The sequence below is a fragment of the Neodiprion fabricii genome, chromosome 1 (genome assembly GCF_021155785.1).
Source record: "Neodiprion fabricii isolate iyNeoFabr1 chromosome 1, iyNeoFabr1.1, whole genome shotgun sequence".
Lineage (NCBI taxonomy): Eukaryota > Metazoa > Arthropoda > Insecta > Hymenoptera > Diprionidae > Neodiprion > Neodiprion fabricii.
The window spans coordinates 5,825,355-5,845,454 of record NC_060239.1 but is presented as its reverse complement, the minus strand read 5'-3'; the positions used below and the strand labels follow the sequence as shown (position 1 = coordinate 5,845,454).

General features: G+C 41.9%; 5 protein-coding genes across 13 annotated transcripts in view; 3 read left to right on the top strand and 2 right to left on the bottom strand.

Annotated features, from left to right (window-relative positions):
- Positions 1-254: 254 nt before the first annotated feature.
- LOC124184937 (glutathione S-transferase-like) lies at positions 255-12,276 on the top strand. Of its 7 annotated transcripts, none has more exons than XM_046575189.1 (6): positions 1,162-1,300; positions 1,384-1,534; positions 1,719-1,886; positions 2,000-2,142; positions 2,239-2,424; positions 12,027-12,276. In XM_046575189.1, exons 1-5 carry the CDS (start codon positions 1,277-1,279, stop codon positions 2,404-2,406), a joined length of 654 nt encoding a protein of 217 aa, XP_046431145.1. In that variant the 5' UTR covers positions 1,162-1,276; the 3' UTR covers positions 2,407-2,424; positions 12,027-12,276. The 7 variants fall into 7 exon arrangements, with proteins under 7 accessions (XP_046431162.1, XP_046431171.1, XP_046431189.1 ...); XM_046575198.1 differs by having other exon boundaries at positions 1,163-1,300; positions 2,239-2,453; positions 12,047-12,276; XM_046575206.1 differs by lacking the exons at positions 1,162-1,300; positions 12,027-12,276 and adding an exon at positions 255-547 and having other exon boundaries at positions 2,239-2,587.
- LOC124180864 lies at positions 3,109-6,199 on the bottom strand. Its single transcript, XM_046566753.1, has 9 exons — positions 5,663-6,199; positions 5,413-5,580; positions 5,196-5,335; positions 4,943-5,108; positions 4,609-4,697; positions 4,217-4,367; positions 3,937-4,104; positions 3,709-3,848; positions 3,109-3,439 (listed from the first exon to the last, which is right to left on the bottom strand). The coding sequence occupies exons 1-9, from the start codon at positions 5,793-5,795 to the stop codon at positions 3,272-3,274; spliced, it is 1,323 nt and encodes a 440-aa protein (XP_046422709.1). The 5' UTR covers positions 5,796-6,199; the 3' UTR covers positions 3,109-3,271.
- Positions 6,841-8,735, bottom strand: LOC124184934 (glutathione S-transferase-like). Its single transcript, XM_046575173.1, has 5 exons — positions 8,693-8,735; positions 7,896-8,120; positions 7,639-7,806; positions 7,411-7,550; positions 6,841-7,181 (listed from the first exon to the last, which is right to left on the bottom strand). Exons 1-5 carry the CDS (start codon positions 8,718-8,720, stop codon positions 7,014-7,016), a joined length of 729 nt encoding a protein of 242 aa, XP_046431129.1. The 5' UTR covers positions 8,721-8,735; the 3' UTR covers positions 6,841-7,013.
- On the top strand, positions 9,061-14,521 carry LOC124180842. The gene is made up of 10 exons (XM_046566700.1): positions 9,061-9,184; positions 9,463-9,603; positions 10,171-10,338; positions 10,421-10,563; positions 10,654-10,820; positions 11,828-11,978; positions 13,259-13,565; positions 13,682-13,849; positions 13,951-14,093; positions 14,166-14,521. Exons 2-10 carry the CDS (start codon positions 9,468-9,470, stop codon positions 14,364-14,366), a joined length of 1,584 nt encoding a protein of 527 aa, XP_046422656.1. The 5' UTR covers positions 9,061-9,184; positions 9,463-9,467; the 3' UTR covers positions 14,367-14,521.
- A 341-nt stretch (positions 14,522-14,862) lies between these two features.
- LOC124184853 (serine/threonine-protein phosphatase 2B catalytic subunit 2-like) overlaps positions 14,863-20,100 on the top strand; it is a 108,271-nt gene continuing 103,033 nt past the window's right edge. For 2 of the 3 annotated variants that reach the window (XM_046575069.1, XM_046575062.1), the window contains exon 1: positions 14,869-15,671. In XM_046575069.1, coding sequence (XP_046431025.1) covers positions 15,620-15,671 — 52 coding nt within the window. In that variant the 5' untranslated portion in view covers positions 14,869-15,619. Of the gene's footprint in view, positions 15,672-20,100 lie in introns of all 3 variants that reach the window. The other variant, XM_046574995.1, reaches the window with a different exon arrangement.

The window sequence follows — 20,100 nt, the reverse complement described above, 5'->3', positions numbered from 1 at the left end:
TCATGGTGTCTGATAACGACTCACTTGATCCGAATTATTCGCGCTGTTTTCGTTACAAATCTCAACTCCCTGGTAGCTCTGATTCTGAGTGCCGATAACAAGTTACGTAGCTTCATTATCAGCGAGAAAATATGGACAGACTGTAGCTTGGATCAAAACATTTTCAGCAAAGATCATAAATTTTTTTTCTTTCCCGTCTACGTTGGCCCACCATGGTAGTCTATACACCAAGCCTCGTTTCTAATTGCCTTTAATTATCCCCACTTTCGAACCACGATTCTGTTGGAGATTAGCACCGGTTACGAACGAACAACATGCATACCTAACTACTCTGATATTTACTCCTATGAACTGACTATCGACGTTGCAGTTCTTCCTTGAGTAATCGTTTCATTACAGAATGTTCTTCAACGCTCATTCCCCATTGAATCCATAGATCTACGAGTCTGTAATTAGTGTTTTTAGTCGACCTTATACAAGCATATCTGAAAGATAATTCAAAAAGAACGGAGTGGTTGATGCAAAGAAGAGAATGATTGACAGTATTGTCGAGTATTTGGAATTTTTGCACACGATCAAAATTTCTGTGTCAATAAACCTATTTTTACTATCCAATAATGGAAAACTTGAACTTACGAAATACTTTTACAGGATAACGTGAGATTTTGTTGATTTGTTTTGTCATGAAATTTCGTTCACAGCAGTTTGTGCAGGGTTAGCTCTTGCATGTATAATCACAGGCTCACCTCTCACAACGCCCGCACCTCAATGAGCTTCCCAAACCATCTTAAAAATATTTCATAAAATTTCACATAAGTAAGGCCACAATGCTTGTGACAAACTGGAGTCGCAATTACGTGTGACTGTGATTAACGATTGATTGGCAAAAATAGAATTTCATTGCCCTCCACCATACTAAATTTCACGCGCATCATCATCACGTGGTCAAGATTTGCCCCACCTCGGTCCTCACTCAAGTAAGCATAATGGTGTTGAACGACGAACAGTCTTCACCGTCGGTTTCCGTAGACCTCACCAATCGAAATTTGAAGGAACGGTAAACAGAGTAATTGCTTGAATATTCTATTTATTGTAAGCGAAATCTTACGTGCCAGATACCTATCTGTTCAATCGATATCAAGCGAGTTAGTCTTCTGACGAGTGTTGACTGTTATTGACTGACTCCAAATACGACGTTTCTTCTCCATTCTTCTGCTAGAGATAGTCAGTTTTTCATGAATATATACGATAAGCGCGTGCACATAGTCAATGTGATATGATTGTCCTTGACAGCTCAGTGGTCGGTAACCCTCAGTGTTATCAACCGACGATGGACGCGAACCGAACATGATTTGAAAAAAATTGAATATCTTTTTGTTCCAGTGTTCTGTCGCAGTTAAGATGCGTACATACAAACTGACATACTTTAACATCGTGGGCTTGGGGGGCCCGATTAGATTTCTTCTGAGTTACGGCGGCGTCGAGTTCGAGGATATTCGTATCGAACGTTCGAATTGGCCCGAAGCTAAGCCAAGTCAGTAATTATTTTATTGTAGAATTTCGAATGACCCGGCATTATTGTTAGCCCAAATCTTGTCGTTATTCGATTTTTCCCAGAGTTGTAGATATCGCCGAGTCGTGCGACGTGTCGATTGGACATAGATAACGCCGCACGACTTCTTCAAACCGTACTAATCGGGATTGATTCGATATTTCAGAAACACCTTTCGGCCAAGTACCAACTCTTGAGATAGATGGAAAGGTCTACCACCAAACTTTACCGATTTGTCGTTACCTCGCAAAGCAGTTCAACCTTCTCGGCAAAAGCGATCTGGACGCTCTGGAAATTGACGCCGCCGCAAATACTGTGCATGATCTCAGAAAAAGTAATTCAATATGTTAATCGACTGGCTATCACACGACAAATTAGACATTTCCGAATTCCGGTTTCCGTACCGATGAACCGATTTTTATCGTTACGTCCTGTGTTATTTTCCAGTGGTATCATTGTACTTCTTCGAGCAAGATTCGGCCGAAAAGGCAAAGAAAAAGGAGACCCTGGTTACCACGACGCTTCCCTTTTACCTGAAGAGGTTGGACGATGTAGTAAAGAAAAACGGCGGCTATTTTCACGGCGGCGAGGTAAGCTTCGAAGAATAGTTCCTCTCTGAACACAAGCCTCGGTTGCACGATACACGCTTTCGCTGCTTCAATGCCATCTTCTCTTTCCTCTCACAGCTTAGCTATGCGGATTTGTTCTTTGCCGCGGTTCAGCATAACATAAAAGGTTTCATGAAGAATGACGTCTTTGAGGATTATCCAAACTTGAAACAACTGATTGATAAAGTTCACGCCTTACCGAGAATCGCTGCGTGGTTGGCGAAAAGCCCGAAGACTGATTATTGATATGGAAAGAAAACCCAGACTTTGTTACTAAGTTGAAAGATTTCAGTATGATTATACCTTGAGATAGTGTGTTGAAAAGAATAATAAGAACGTAATGACAAAATCGTACACTTATCATTTCATAAAAAATATACCCCATGTATTTCAAACAATAGATTGTCTTCTGTGTTAAATATATCAATTTCTTTAACCTTTCTTCCGCTCCAGCAAACCTCCTTTTCGTGTGTTACTGACCGATAATCCACTGTGACGTAACCTAACAAGTCGCTTCCTTCACGGCTTTTATATTCAATGAAATTTATTCACCCACTTTTATTGAGTCGTAGATCACCGCCTACCTTACACCACTGAAATACATATTATCTCGAACCAGAGACGTGCCTGAGTTATTTTTCGAATTATACATCGCTCGGATGACATTTTGCTGAATACATTGTTACGGAAATATGATTCACATCACTTCCAACTTCCGATTACAAAGAAAGAAAAAAAAAAATGCTAAAATACAAACATACGTATTTCAAACTTGACAAGGCTGGGAGAACCGCAGTTGTGTAGACCTAGAAGTGTATAATTTGTGCTCGTGGTTGAATTTCCACATACAGTGATGTATTGTAAATTAACAACGACTTTTTCAAGTACAAGAATTATTATCGAAGGCTCGGTGTAAAACGAATAAATAAATATAACACTATTGAGTAATTCATATTTTCGCATACGGCAACAGATCGTAGCCCAATTTATTTGTTTTTACTATGCGAATACATAATTACACTGGCAATTTCGATGGGACGAGCTTTGCAGGTTTCCATTTTATCCAAACATTTTATACAAACGCGGATCCTGATCCGTTTGCCATTAAATTTCAACAAAGCGTTTTCGGCCGTTTATCAATGTGTGACTTGATACCCGGTAGAGCATTGACTTTCTCAACGAGATTTTTCAGGTTCGGATAATCTGCGAGGAATTCGTTTCCCAGGATGTAGCTGAAAACGTAATTGAATCCAGCGAAAACAATATCCGCAGCCGATAACTGTAATGGAAAACGTTGCAGATGCGATTATCTTCCGCTGTGGCTTCGAATTACATGATAGTCGATTACAGCTTGAGTCGCAATAAGTCGTGTTTAAAAAATACCCGCAACAAAAAATGTCGAAGTTAATTGAAATTACAAAAATTGTTATTATAATAGGTGAGAGTTTCTAATTGACAAAAAATGTCTTCCCGTTCCCACAAATTAAATGAGACTGTACATCAGTCTGTTGCGTGTCGACCGTTTGATAATATCAACCTTGAACTTACCTTCCCACCAACGAAATATCCGCCGTTTCTTTTCACCGAGGCTTCAAGCTTGTCCAAATAAAACGCCGCCTTTTTGCGAATCTCCGCCTCTTTGGCGATTTTATTTTCCGGAGTTTCAGCCCAGGTCCAATTGAACAGTACTAGAGAATAAGTATGTACGACAGATTTTAAAAAAATCATGAATCTAAGCAGCGTTATTCGTTAAAATTTGTCCATGGCTGGACTTACGACTCCTTAAATCGCCAATGGTTTCGACATGAGCGTCGACCTCAAAGTGTTCCAATTCACTACTGCCGAATAATTTCAACTTGTTAGCGAGAAAGCGAACGATCGCGTTACTCTGATACAACGTCTTCCCGTCTACTTCAAGAATCGGAACTTGTTCCAAAGGTGTCTCTGACAATGAGGAAATAATTTTCAATGTTAAAGTTTGCTTCGCTCCATTTGAAATAAAAAAAAAAAAAATCATTAGTTTCGTTGAGCAATCAAAATCTCATTTGACACTCACGTGGTTTGAACACTGGCCAATCCTTTTGAGACAAACGATTATCCTTGTAATCGATTCCACCGTAACTAAGAAGGAACCTGAGAGGTTCCGCCAGCCCCGCGAATTCGAAATACGTCAACTTATAATTCGACATGATGTTTCTCGCGTCGCTCTACAGGTTTTGACTGGGTTAATCACACCTCCGCAAAAAACTTCCGTCTCACTCGACACTTGAGCGCTATATGCGGCTAAAACTGAGCTAGATCTTAAATACACCGGTCGATCTATCCGATGATAATGATACGATATCGTCTGTGTCTACAGATATCACTTATTATAACGGAACACACGACTGACCATGAAATGTCACGTGGATACGAATATGTAACTACAAATAGTCATCCATTCGTCACCTCGTGTCTGCGATATTTGTAACACTCGCTGAAGACAACATCAACACTGACTGCAACAGTGCAAAAACTGTGACTTCTACAGGTAATATCTTAAAGTGACCAGTCACGATGACTGAGCCGGTTCCGCGATGGAAAGGCAGGGAAGGTATAGAGATAAAATTTACGTAAGACATTGTCATTGCCTAATAAATAATGATTTAGTCGTAAGCTTTGCGTGACTTTGTTCGCTTTGTTGAAAAATTATGAGCTGTAGGATTTCACAATTTTTATTACATTCGTACAGTCCATTGGTAAAAAAAGGTAGTAATTAAACTTGACGATGAGCTGATTGATTAGAATTTTGTTTTCGGACGATTGGCCAAGTAAGACTTGATGTTCGGTAGATTGCATACCTCGTTGAAGACATTTTTCAATTTGGGATGACCCGCGGTTATATCCTTTTCCGCCATGGAGGACATGTAATCATGTAACGAAGCGAAAAAGATGTCCGCCCACGTCAGCTGCAGCAAAAGAAACCGAATGCGGTTAGAAGAGAATCGTGACGGTACGTGCCGAAAATAATTTCATTTGTGCAAGCAGAAACCTGCCTTTTTGCCCACAAAATAACCGCCGTTGACGTTCAATATCGCTTCGAACTTGTCAAGGTAAAATCCCAGTCGTTCAAACGCTCTCTCTTTCAAGATCGGCGTCCACTCGGGTCGAGTGTTCCAAAAATAGTTGGCCATCTCTGAAGAAAAATTTCACGTCGCGATTAGTTTCACCCGTAACAATTCACCCTGTGAAACACATCCGAATTGCATTTACCATGTCGCAGATCGTTGATGCTGTTAACAGCACTGTCGATTTGCAGTGCTTCGATATCGTCGCGGCCATAGACGTCAGATTTCTTAGCGATAAATCGACAGATCGCTAACGACTGATTATATTTTTTCCCGTCGATCTCTAGCACCGGTACTTGTTCCATTGGCATAACTACAGAAACGGTTTAAGCCACGTCGAATAAACTATATTTGAACCCCGTGGATCGTAGAAGAATCGGTTGCATTTTACTCACGTGGCTTGTATTGCGGCCACTCTTCGTCGCTGACCCGTTCATCTTCGAAATCGATACCGGCGTAGCTCAGCATGAACCTGACAGGCTCTCCCAGGCCCGTAAAATTGAAGTAAGTCAACTTGTAAGAAGGCATTATTCACAAATGCACAGTAATAAACCTCTGAAGATGAGCTCTGGCACGGAAATATTTGAAAAATTCTAGACTCTCTCGCAACTTGTCGAGCACTGAACTGCCCTCGAGACTTTCACTGTATAGAGTAGCCAGCGAAGCTTACGATTAGTTTGACCTCAAACGAACTCTCTCTGGTTAGACTCCATTGGTTGCCTCGGCGAAACAGGCAAATTATAAATAAACGACGAATCGTAGAAGAGGATTGAAGCTAGCACGAAAGTGAATTCCGTTTTAATAAGAGAATTCAGAAATGAGCCAACCGTTTGGGGAAATTCTGAGTCAGGAGAATACGATTAAAACTAGTGAATGTTAGAAATTTGAATTAGGACGCAGCGTGCAGCACGTTCACCGTGCGATTGAATCACATGTGAAAAAACTTAACAGTATTCCACTGTTTGCACGCTCTTGACTGTTTCTGGCACTGTTGTTTACGTATGCGTTGCTTGATATTCACCCACCCGACTCAAAGACCACGTGTTGCGTTACGTGGCACACGGTCACAGCTTTACCGTCCGAGTTTCGCGCGTCAGACTTGTTCGAATTCGAAGAAGTAACTAACGTTTGACCAATTTTATTCCTATTATTATGTTTTTGGTCAATATAGGGAAACTGACGGGAACTTGAATTGTTTAGTGGCATTTTCCTTTGATTTTCAAGAAAAAAAAAAAAAAAGGTCAATATTTTAAGGAATCCACGACACATTCAACTTACTGGTAGCAATGAATGATGCATATTCTGTGTGACATCTGTCGTTTGTACAGAAGTCAATATATTCAAAAGGGATAAGAGCAAGTGTTCAATGTTTCTTATTAAACCCTCTGACAAACAATATGCTAAAATACAAGCTTGGGCCGGGAGAACTGCAATTGTATATCTACAAGTCTGCAATCTGCGCTCGTGGTTGAATTTTTACAAGCATTGCTGAATTATAAAATAAAAAATAGTTTTTCGAGTGAAAGAATTATCGAGGAGTGAATGTAAGGAAAATAAATAAATATAACACTGCTAGTGCGTGATTCAAATTTTCGCGCACGGCAACAATTCGAAGCTCTATTTATTTGTTCTTTCAATCCGAATATATAATTGTACTGATAATTTCGATGGGACGAGCTTTGCAGGTTTCCATTTTATCCAAACATTTTATACAAACGCGGATCCTGATCCGTTTGCCATTAAATTTCAACAAAGCGTTTTCGGCCGTTTAGCAATGTGTGACTTGATACCCGGTAGAGCATTGACTTTCTCAACGAGATTTTTCAGGTTCGGATAATCTGCGAGAAATTCGTTTCCCAGGATGTAGCTGAAAACGTAATTGAATCCAGCGAAAACAATATCCGCAGCCGACAACTGCAATGAGAAAATTCATGCGTTCGATTATTTCCTGCAGTGCCTTTGAATTAAATAATCAATCATCGTATTGAGTAACAATGAAAGAATGTCTGCAGTATCAGGTTTTATAAGATTGAATGAGTTTCTTATTGAACAAGAAACGTCTTCTGATTATTACAAACTACAAAAGACCGTACATATCAGTGCGTTGCGTGTTGCTTGTCCGATAAAATTAACCTTGACTTACCTTCCCACCGACAAAATACCCGCCGTTCTCTTTTACCGAGGCTTCAAGCTTGCCCAAATAAAACGCCGCCTTCTTTCGAATCTCTGCCTCTTTCGCAATTTTATTTTCCGGAGTTTCAGCCCAGGTCCAATTGAACAGTACTAGAGAATAAGTATGTACGACAGATTTTAAAAAAATCATGAATCTAAGCAGCGTTATTCGTTGAAATTTGTCCATGGCTGCACTTACGACTCCTTAAATCGCCAATGGTTTCAACATGAGCGTCGACCTCAAAGTGTTCCAATTCACTACTGCCGAATAATTTCAACTTGTTAGCGAGAAAGCGAACGATCGCGTTACTCTGATACAACGTCTTCCCGTCTACTTCAAGAATCGGAACTTGTCCGAAGGGCGTTTCTAAGGAGAAAATTCTAAAAGTTAATGTTTTACTTGCTCCGAGCTAAGGAACGAACAATCGGTCGCTTCAAAATCCAGCTGATACTCACGCGGTTTGATCGCTGGCCAATTTTCATGAGGCACGCGATTATCCTCGTAATCGATTCCACCGTAGCTGAGGAGGAATCTGATCGGTTCCGCGAGCCCCGCTATTGCGAAGTAAGTCAACTTATAACTCGACATAACGCTTCTCCCGTCGATATACAGGTTTCCACAGTCAATCAGAGTCCTACCAACAGCTTCCGTCACGCTTGTCGCTGGCGCGTTGTATGTGGCTAAACCCCAGGTAAATGTTTATTATATAAGATCGGTTTATCTTACGCGGATGCTTAACACGAAGTGCTACGTAGATATGAATAGATAACCGCACACGGTCACGTAAGTACCACCATTATCCGAGAACTACTGCAATGCGACTCCGTGCTACATTGAAGCACCAAAGAATACATGAGTAATACCAAAAAATTGACTGGTCACGATGATCAAGCTAGTCCCGTGAAGACAAGGCAGGACAAGTGTCGATATAAAAGTTACAAAAGACTTTATTGTCACTGGTATTTTAATTTATCACACAGGGTGGCCCATTGAGGTCGGCACAGCGGAATATCTTGGAAATAATGTATTCTTGAGAACATCAAAGTTTCAGGGTACGTGTCATTTGGTGGAGGTTTCATTGTAAACAACTGTCTTTTAAATACGTACGTTGTTTTCAAGAATATTTCGCTGTGCTAACCTGAATGGAACGACCTGTAAAATAATGGCAATGTGTGCATCGGTGCAGTCTGAAATGCATACGTATAAATAATGACCGTATAATCACCGAAACTATAATATTATGACTACTAACAATAAGCTAACCGAACCAGTAGTTTCATTTACGCAGAGTATATCTTTTCATAGTGCAATGACCACATCATGACTTTCTGTGACATTGCTTCTTTTCTTAAAAAGTCGTCAACTGAACTTGACAATTTTTTTTTTTGCAATCGTTTAATACAGAAAGGTAACAGTTTAACTTGATGTTAGGTGGGCTGATTTATTCAAATCCTATTTCACTCTCGATCCAACGTCAAACAGATATTGGCATTTTGTTTGCGGTCTAGACAGGACTAGACAGGACATTTGTAGAATCACGATTGTTATTCGACACTGTTATTAGTGCACGCAACGCGGTGTGCGCTACTTGACATCCTTTTCCCCCCACGTAAGACCACGTGGTGCGTCACATGGTCGCAGCCGTGTTCCACTTTTGATCTTGGTAAAGCTGGTATCCCAGTTGAACGACCCACAGTCTTCACCGTTTGGGTTTCGCGCGAAAGGCTTATCTCAATTCCACAGTGTAAGAAAAGTCGTTTGATAAATTTTATCTATATATTACAGTGATTACAGAGATATGAAGTTTTATACGTTTCTTTTGGGTTCTTATCTTCTTAGTTAGTGCAAAGAATTCGATGCAAATTTGAATTGTTGAGTGTCACTGTACTGAGTCGATTCGAAAGTTTTAAGAATTCTGATCACACTTGACTCATTGCAAGCAACGAACAATTGGTATTCCATGTAAGATTCGTTATTTGTACGATAGGCAATATTTGATATTATTTAAAAATCTTCCCACAGAAGAAATGCCGAAATATAAGCTAACTTACTTCAATGTGACAAGTCTGGGAGAACCGATAAGATTTCTCCTAAGTTACGGCGGTGCGGATTTCGAAGATGTGCGTATAGACAGACAAAACGAGTGGCCGGCAATCAAGCATAGTAAGCAATGTTTATCGTTGACATTTAGAGGAGGTTTGGAAGTCACGGAAAAACAGTAGGCATTTGTTTCAATTTTCCGAATTTATTTACTCAGTATTGATACGTTGTGTCCATGAATTTGAAGTACTCTGGTTAAAAGTGACAGTAACAACTTGAGAAAAGTATCAGTATCATAGAACAAAAATTGCTAAATTTTGGATCGAAATTGTGTGTGTTCAATAAATAAAAATATATTGCTGTTCAGCACTAAGATTGAACGAAAAATGTGAGAATTTAAAGATTTGTTTTATCATGAAATTTTCTTCAGAGCGGTTGGTTCAGGATGAGCTATTCCGCCTCGATGAGGTTCCCAAACTTCCTTGAAAGTGTCTCGTATCATCTATTACAGTTTTAATCTCATATTCTTATATCGTCCAATAAAATCAAAAACTTCTTATCCGTAACCACTCGATTATCAGAGGATACACTTATCAGTGCCGTGATCAAGACCATTGTGATCAATAATTTATGATATCTCGGCTTAGAAAGTGGCTTTGAATATCTGTAAATTTTTAATTCTCTTTCCAGCTATGCCTTTTGGCCAGGTACCAATTCTCGAGATAGATGGAAAGGTTTATTACCAAACTCTACCGATATGTCGTTACCTTGCACGGCAGTTTAACATCGGTGGCCAAACCGATTTAGACGCCCTGGAAATCGATGCTATCGCAAATTCGGTTTACGACCTCAGAAAACGTGGGTAACACTCCAATCCAAACTTTAAGCGTCTAGCTTCGTTGGCACCTGTCATTTCGTGCGTTTTTGTACAATTTTACAGTCGCAGCGTTTTACTACTGGGAAGCGAATCCGGATGAGAAGGCTAAGAAAAGAGAGACTCTGGTGAACGCGTCTCTTCCCTTTTATTTGAAAAAGTTCGACGAAATGTTAAAGGATAACGCTGGCTATTTTCACGGAGGAGAGGTAATGTCCTAAGAATCCATATTGTCACGCAAATTGTTCACTGATACAGTTTTCATCCTCTTGTAAGGTTTTTCTCTGTACTTTTTACAGCTCAGCTACGCGGATTTGTTCTTCGCTGCAGCTTACGATAACATAAACAGTTTCATGGGCTTTGACGTCGCAAAGGATTACCCAAACTTGAGACGACTGGTAGACAAAGTTCTTGCGTTGCCTAAAATCGCTGCCTGGGTGGCGAAGAGACCAAAAACTCCTTATTAGTTGACCTCGAAAGTATCGCATTAATCACCAAGGAACCCATGGCAAATCTGAATCAACTAACTCACTCATACACGTGTGATAAGAATTCAACATCTGTACGACTAATTTTACGCCGTACAGCGGAAAACAACGAACATGGTAAAAGTTCCAAGATTTCGAATTAAACAAACAAACTGGTACAGCAACTAAGAGCTGAATGAGATGTTAAATTATGAATGAAAGTCTTGAAGGGAATTATTGATAGTAAAATAAAATTATCGATTACAATGAACAAAACTGATCGTTGAGAATTGCATCATATTTAGTCACATAAGTAAGGCCACAATCCTTGTGACAAACAGATGTTGCAATTACGTGTTACTGTGATTAACGATTGATTGGCAAAAATACAATTTCATTGCCCTCCACCATACTAAATTTCACGCGTATCACCATCACGTGGTCAAGATTTGCCCCACCTCGGTCCTCACTCAAGTAAGCATAATGGTGTTGAACGACGAACAGTCTTCACCGTCGGTTTCCGTAGACCTCATCAATCGAAATTTGAAGGAACGGTAAACAGAGTAATTGCTTGAATATTCTATTTATTGTAAGCGAAATCTTATGTGCCAGATACCTATCTGTTCAATCGATATCAAGCGAGTTAGTCTTCTGACGAGTGTTGACTGTTATTGACTGACTCCAAATACTACGTTTCTTCTACAGTATTTTTGTTGTTGAACTTTCATCGCTTCCAGCACAGCGATTTTCGTTGATGGTTTGTGCCGCTTCACCTGGATTCGAAAGCAGAACTGCACTTATTTCTGCATCAACAATGATTTCTCCTGCTAGAGATAGTCAGTTTTTCAAGAATATATACGAGAAGCACGTGCACATAGTCAATGTGATATAATTGTCCTTGACAGCTCAGTGGTCGGTAACCCTCCGTGTTACCAACCGACAATGGACGCGAACCGAGCATTAAAAGCGGGAACAATATTTGAAAACATTTGAAATTTGTTTTCAGTGTTCCGTTGCACTCAAAATGCCCGCATATAAAGCAACATACTTTAACATCGTGGGCTTGGGGGGCCCGATTAGATTTCTTCCGAGTTACGGCGGCGTCGAGTTCGAGGATATTCGTGTCGAACATTCGAATTGGCCCGAAGCTAAGCCAAGTCAGTAATTATTTTATTGTAGAATTTCGAATGACCCGGCGTTAGCCCAATTCGTTACGAATTTCAACATGATTATACTTTGAGATCGTGTGTTGAAAAGTATGACAAGATTGTTGTAGGATATGTGACGTAGCATACAAGAAGTATAGCCATGTAAGAAGACAGGAAATAAACATAATTGATCCTAGACCGTAGTAGAGAGCGGTTGTGTTTGTTTACCTGTTCTCACGTATACAGTAACTGTGCCCTTATATTATCTAATAAAAAATATTTCACACATAGAGCAAACAACAGATTGTCTTCTGTGTTAAATATATTAATACTTTTCTTCCGCTCCAGCAGAACATTTTTTGCCTGTTTCGCCGACTGAGAATCTGTCGTGAGGCGACATATCAAGCCGATTCCATAAATGCCTGTGACATTTATGTCAATCAAATTTTATTCGCACACTCTTATTGACTCGTGGATCGCCGCCTACATTACATCACTGAAATACATCGCTCGAATCAGCGGACCGAACGTTAAACCAGTTACGAACACCAGTCGTGAGTTATTTCTCGAATTGCACATCACTGGGATCACGATTCGAGAAATACATTTTTTACCCAAATTTCGGTTTCTTCATTTCGTCATGAATTGCCATCCGAATTACTTCCGTGAATAAGCTAATTTTACCAAATTACATCGTGTTCGTTGTGCACGAATATTCATTCTACGAAGAAAATTATTCGGTTTGATGTAGGCAATAATCGGATCTAAAATTGTTTATTCTCACCGTCTCTCTATATCCTGTTCTCTCTGGGTTAATTCCAATCGTATTTCACAGTATGGCATTAGATTTTTCAAAGCGCGTCCCTAATTCCACACTAGTTGGCCCAATTGTCTCCGATTCAAGTGCAATCGGTTTCTATTATTTTCCAAGATTGCTATTCTTCTCAGCCAGAGACCATCGTTTTTCTAGATTTAAAATTACGAAGAATTCTCAAGTCTCCAAAGTGTTGAACGGAATGTCAACTCAACGCCCAGTGACACAAAGCGACGTCAAACCGACGCAGCCTCAGGCTTTATCGGCGACCGTTAACGTCATGCCTATGCTTCAAAATTAGTCAATTAGTGCTTGGGCCCAACTTGCAACGGCAGTCACACAGCCGAGTCGCACAAAGGACACACAGTTTAACGATGGGCCGCGTTGTTAGCAGCATAATAACCTCCCGACTTTCCTCAAACGTCTCATCAAGGATCTAAAGAGGCTCCCCATTGGCTGCCAGCCGGGTGCGTAGTCTTCGCGACTGGTTCGTTACGACTCATCGTCAGCTTTGAGGACAGGACCCAAGCTCAGTTTGTTCCGAATCAACAGAGTCGAGGGTTGGGTGCGTGCAGGGCTCGTGCGTTTGGTGATACGAAAATTTCGTTACCTACGGTACTTTAATCTTACATCTGATAAGAATACAAAAATGCCCCAGTACAAACTGATCTATTTCAAGACGACGGGAATAGCTGAACTTGTGCGATATCTATTCAGCTATGCAGATCAGGATTTTGAAGATGTGAGACACGATATTACGACTTGGCCGAAGTTCCAACGCGGTAAGATTGTTTTCTTGAAAATTCATGGGACACGCTTTCCGGTTTTCCACCGAGCTTCGTATCCCGTTCCCTCTAATTTATTCATTCCTTTACTTTCTTGTCTCCGCACGAATAAGAGACACCCTACGGAGTGTTGCCGTTATTGGAAATCGACGGGAAGGTTTACAACCAGAGCTTGGCGATCGGCAGATACTTGGCCAAAGAGTTCAACTTGACCGGTAGTAACAAACTGGAAGATTTGGAAATCGACTCCATGGTAGACACGATCAACGATTACAGAAATGGTAAGACAACGATCAACGTCAACTTCACGCATGGAATCTTGGTAACGGGAACTCGGTAAAATTCATTTTGATATTTGATTGGACAAATTCTGCTTTTTTAGTATTCAGTCAGTACTTGTGGGAGGCGAACAAGATCGCGAAATCCAAAAGGAAGGAACAGCTTGTGCAGGAAAAACTTCCATTCTATTTGAACAGGTTTGAAGATCGGGTGAAAGCAAATGGCGGCTACTTCGTCGGTGGAAAGGTATGACAAAATTCGGATCGCAACTTTGCCTGTACATTTGAGCTGATTTCAATGTTCCCGAATTTCACTCAGCTGACTTGGGCCGACCTGTGGTTCGTTTCGCTGAAGCCATACCTCGACTTTGTCATTGGATTCGACACTCTGAAGAATCACGCTGCTCTGACAGAGCATGCGAACAAGATCAACGCGATTCCTAACATAAAGAAATGGCTCGATACTCGGCCAACCGAATGCTGCCTACAAGAATTCTTGGACGCCAAGCAACAGGACTGATCGAACGCTTCTGCGCGGTGTAATTATCATTAATTCACGATGTATGATCAATCTCACACCACCTGGCGTGATTTTTTAAAATGAATTCACAAGACAGGAATCCTATGTAACTTGTTCTCTTCGCATTAAATAAAAAGTGTTTTTGTATTCCAACACCGGTCGAACGTAGTGTTCAAACGACGGTTACCATTCCCCGATTACATCGAGTTTCCAGCTTTCGTTGCTCGAACTTGTCGTAGGTATGTAACGTGCATCCGAAGGTTGATAGCCGTTATCGACCGCGGCGGCTGCGGCGGGAGTGCAGCGGAGGTCTTTAACAACGTTTGAAAATGAAAATGAAAGGCGGCGAATTGCGCCAGCGTCGTCCAGAGGTCGTTCCGCGATATTGTTCGTGGGTGGTTGAGACGCGAGATGCCGCCAAGCGTCGGAATGCCGATTGGTCAGGGTGGAGAACCGCAGCTGCGTATTTGGTGCCGGCGAGAAGAGCCGAGTCGACGAGAGAATATAGGCGAACCTCTCGTCCTCGAATAATCGGTGCGCCTCCGAGCTGCGCCCTAAAGTTGCGCCGTAGTTTGGCCGCGGAACGACAGTGCGTGCCGTGACCGAGACAGACATCTTGTAGTAGAATTTTAGCACCGCGCTTGCTGGTTACCGCGCCGTGTAGTGTGTCGTGTCCGTGTCCGTGTCGGCCGTGGCGATTGTATTATAATAAATAAGAAAATAAAAACGAGACGGGAACGACGGTGAAATAAAACTGAGGAGAGAAAAAAAAAAAAAAAAATAACAAAAAAAGAAAACGACGTACCACGAAAAAACAATAAGGATAAAACAAACACAACAAACGAATAGATAAACCAGCGACAACCGATAATAAAGGATAATCCGTACGCTATCCCTTTGGCGGAGTATAACGCATATTTCTTTTTACGAAAAAAATTACGTCTGTTACAAGTGCGTGGGTGCGCGTCGATTGTCGCGAAGAAGAGATAATTCATGCCCTCTGATGTGTGACGTGTAATTATTATTGTATTCCGTACCCACTTCCCCCTCCCCTCCCTCCCCTCCACCCCCACCAAAGGAAAACGGAAAAAGGAAGAAGAGGAAGGAGAAAAAGGAGGAGAAAAAAAACCACGGCGAGGCGATCGTCACGGAATCGTCGTAGAAACCGAAAAGAATAAAAAGAATTGTAAATCAGCGGTATCTCAACCTACCGATCGTGAGTGTCGCGCGATCCCCCGCGACCGCGAGCCAGGATGTCGTCAAATAATTCCCAGAAGCTGTCGACGACGGAACGCGTGATTAAAAGTAAGTTTCCCGAGAGTTTGATAAGGCTACATTTTGCCAATTGGGTCAAATTTTTGCACTCTCCTCGCATCCCGAGCTCTCTGATAACCACCTACCGATTTTCATCCCTCCCCCCCCCCTTCCCTTACCCCAGCCCCGGAAAACGGGGCGCGGAAAAGCCAAGGAAAACACCGTCCGCAGGGTAAGCGAAAACACAGAGAGCCGTCTCCTAGAGAGAGCGACGGATTGATTTTCTGGCCACTCGCCGGCGCCATTGCTATCGACCTACCCTCCGCCAGTTTGCTTCCAACTTTTTACTCGTTCGCTCGCTCTCCGTGCGGGTGGATGAGTAGATTGTTTATCTTTAAACGCTGCTCCCAATTCACCGCAGATCCCTTCGCCCTCGGGGTTACAGGTCCCTCTGTCATCCTCACCCCTCGTATCCCTCCCTCCCTCCCACCATTTCGCTCATCCACCCTCCTTTTCCCCGACACCGGACGCAAGTCGACGACGTCGCTCCCTTTCATCTGTCAAATTTCATTCCTTAGCCCGGTTCCACACGTTACCCTCGAAATCTCGGCTCTTTCATTCTTTTCCCCCCTGCCGTCGAAGTAGGATCTCTCTCTCAGTTTGTCGCCACCTCTCGTTGATGTTATGCAACACTCATCGCTAAAATTTTACAATTTTTCATTGTTACGTTTATCGATGGTTCGCGAGGAGATTCTGGCGAACAATCTCAACGAGGAACCGACTCTGTCTTTACCGATCAACTAAATGCTCTCTTTCTGATCTGAAAATCGCCAACACTGCATCATAGCAATTTACCTGTCAAACTGGAACGTCGGTCGATTCCTCATCAGCTGATATCTCAATTTCCTAATGGCTACGTGGAAAGTAATCTCAATCAAGCGATGAGAATACTGACCTCGATCAAAACCTACGTGTGATTTTAATGAAAAGGATATTTTACTCGAGCTCCAAAAGTGATTATACCGATTGCGGAACCACCGTGTCTTCGCTCTCAAGTTTTATACGCAAATGATTATTCTTATCTTCGCCGGATCTTCAATTTTCATTTGCATTTTTTTTCCCCCATCATATCGTAATTGTTTGAAAATATTTCGTTGCAGCACAGCTGTTATACAAGTAGGGTTTTATTTTCACCAACTGTGGAACTCGTTAAACTCATCTTCTTTTAAATAATTTGAAAACTTTTTTTTTTTCACTTATTCTTATCAAGTTTAATACAATAAGTGATATTAAATTAACCTGTTGGTGAATAATTGAATACTTTTTAAACACTTCTCACACGCGAAATTAGTCCCAACGATACGATCGCAATATTCCAACAACTATTCGCCGCCTCTTGCATGTTACATTATTAAAAACTGTGTGCGATGTTATTTTTCGACTATGGGCATTTAATCCAAGACTCGGGTAGTCATTTATCACTCAAAAACCTGTTTAATGCCAACAGTACTCGACCAGTTTTCAATTCTAAGTTGTATTGTAATTTTAGCTTAGCTATCCTTAATGAGCCTAAGGTTAGCAACGTTAACGTAACGGAACATCAGGAAAAAATTTATTATTGCACAATCCTATAACGTCGTTTACAAGGAGTAGGCTTTTGAAAATAAGAATAATTACAAGAGTCAATAGCGTGCAACGGTACATACACAGGTATAACGGACGAGCATATTTTCAAGACATATTGTTCAATTCGACCGGCCGGCGGCCGCGACGTTTAACGTAATGCGTCAAAAGGCCAAATTGACGAAAGAAGCTTGAAAACCGCACTTCGGTCGCCATCGTCCATCGCCACGCCTCACCGAAAGACACGAAAAAATTTAGCACCAACAAAATTTATACAAGGCTGCTATATTTATACCCTATTGTAACTAATTAGCTGACAATTGGCCAGCCATCATTGTCACCCCTTTTTATTACTTGTTCGTATCTCATCCTCTCACTTTCCGCACGTAAAAATAAAGTAATCAATAATTGCACTCACCTAATCGATCGCTGGATAATTCCGGTTTACCGTCGAACGTCTGTCAACACACGAGAATAATTAATTTAAATCACCCGAAATATGTAATAGAAAAAATATACATATATGCCTGTCCGTGTCATCCGGACTGATAACTCGTTATACTGTACGCAGCAGGTGGTACAGGATATTAACTCGAAACGCGAAGACTACGCAAGAATGCGTTGAGATTTATCGGGATCTTCCAAAAGAAAGTTTACCCTGCGGTAGACACGTGCAGTATGATTTAACGTAGACGTGATGTTATACGTTTCGATCGGAAATCTCACTCGTCAATTATCGGGAAAATTTCTATGGGGGCCATTATTGCCGGCTACGTGAATACAGTTTTTTTTTTTTTTTTCTCGTTTTCCATCGCCTTTTTTTTTCTTCGTTCGTTAATAAATTGCATTTTCATACCGTCACTTAAATTAATTGCACGGAAACCAATTAATAATTCATGCCGGAGAACGGACGCGCGTTGTACGAGCTCAGATGGTTTAATTCAAGATATGTAAATTTTCGAATCGGGTAAATCCAACCTGCGTTGCTGCTGTTATTCAATTATCACTACCCAAGCTCAATTTTTCACCGAATTATTATTATCAAATTAGTAATCGATAACGGAGGTGGACAGCGTCAGTTCGATCTTACAAATCATCCTAGTACCGAATAACCCACTTTCGTGTACACTCAAATCTATCACTCCTTGCTGCAGGTTCTAGATCGTATTATTTTTAAGCCCAGCTGACGCTCGCATCAATTTCGACCGCGGCTTCCTCGGCGCTAACCATTGTCAATCCGCGAATCATTTTACGACGTGAATAAAAATTCTACACTCGAAGTTTCGATCTTCCTTAAAGGAGTTGAACGAGAGTCGTAAACAAAGCAGCAACGGACCGGCGTAAGAAATACGCCGATTAATAAATTCGGGAGACGGTGGTTAATCGCGTTGTCAAAAGATGCACGTCTCTTCCGCGTAAGAGTCTGTGTACAAGGAACGTCGGAGGTAACGTAAGCCGAGTTGCGATATCCATCGACTTTGACCCACTTCCCCGCAGTAGCGCGTGCCACTCGAGAAGAGTAAGTATATCTCGTAATGAAACTGACAATTCGGTTCTGTCGGTCGGGTTACGACGACGACGACGACGACGACGACGACGCGTCTTGCTGCTTTCTATCTGTAATCGTAAACACGCGTACGCAAGTTCATCGACGACGCTGTTGCGAGGATGTTTAAAGAAATTTATCAAGCATTGAGCAATTTCGTTACATACGCATACGAGTCATTGCTCAGCAGAGCTGCAGAGAGCTTGAGTTTTGCTGCTTTGCGAGACCGGTTCAAGATGTCTTTCAACGAAACGGAAGAATCGTTCGTGGGTTTCGAAATTGAGCCGTAGAGAAAACAGGGCGTACAATGTCACGTAGGCTTTGGCAGTTTTATTGGTTGGAAACTTTCGTCAGGTACCGTTGCACGGTAGTTTAACGGCGTTTAAGGATACTACCGTATCGGTCCTCTTCGCAACAAGACTCGTGGACGTTCACCAATTGAGCGGAAAATTTTTGAAACCATTCTCGTCTATGATTCGTACGATTGACAAAGAACAGGGGTCTCTGCATTTTGCCGAACCATTAATCTAATAGGATTAGGAAAGTCGCGCAACTCCGTGATTAAAGAGTCGAGCATCCGGCGGGAGCAGTGAAGTAAGTACCTACGTCTCAGGCTTGTCGAGTATCAAAGTACCCAGCAGCGGCGAATATCGTTTGTAGGAAAGGGTCGCGAACGCCGGGTGAAATTTGATAGGTAACGAAGGCCTGCCATGGTTCGAATCGAAAGGCCGCGCGGAGTGTTTTCCAGAGCAGCTGGTCCGAACTTGATAGGATATCCAGAAAGCTGATTGACGACCGCCGTGGCGCGGGTCTCTTGATAGGGGCATAAATTGTCGGAGTGACGTTACTGCTTACTGCCTGCTGCCCAGTGACACCGGCCATACGGCGATATAACCGAGGCCCGCGGCTGCCGCTTCCTTGCCGAAAATATCTTTGACCTCGGGGTATTGCATCGTTAAAGAGGCGAACGTCAAGCTGCACCTCGGAAGCAGGCGGTCGCTTCTTTTTTCCTGGAGTTCGCCCTGGCCTCCGAACGACAGCCTTTGGGGTACCCATGACTCGGTAGCCGGTTGAGAGTGTAATAATAGTCGCAAACAAACTCATTTGGCTCCGTGGCCAACTTCGGTTGGCGCGACCATAGTCCACTCTTCGATTTCCCGATCGAGACACCCGGTGGAAGGCCAGCGTTGGTGGTGCCCAGGCGATATGGATCGGTGAAATTTTTTTGTTGATCTTCTAAGAAAGAACAAACAAACCCGAGGCACCCGAGTCGAGAGTTTCCCAGCAGCCGGTATTTTCCTTTCCCGCTAA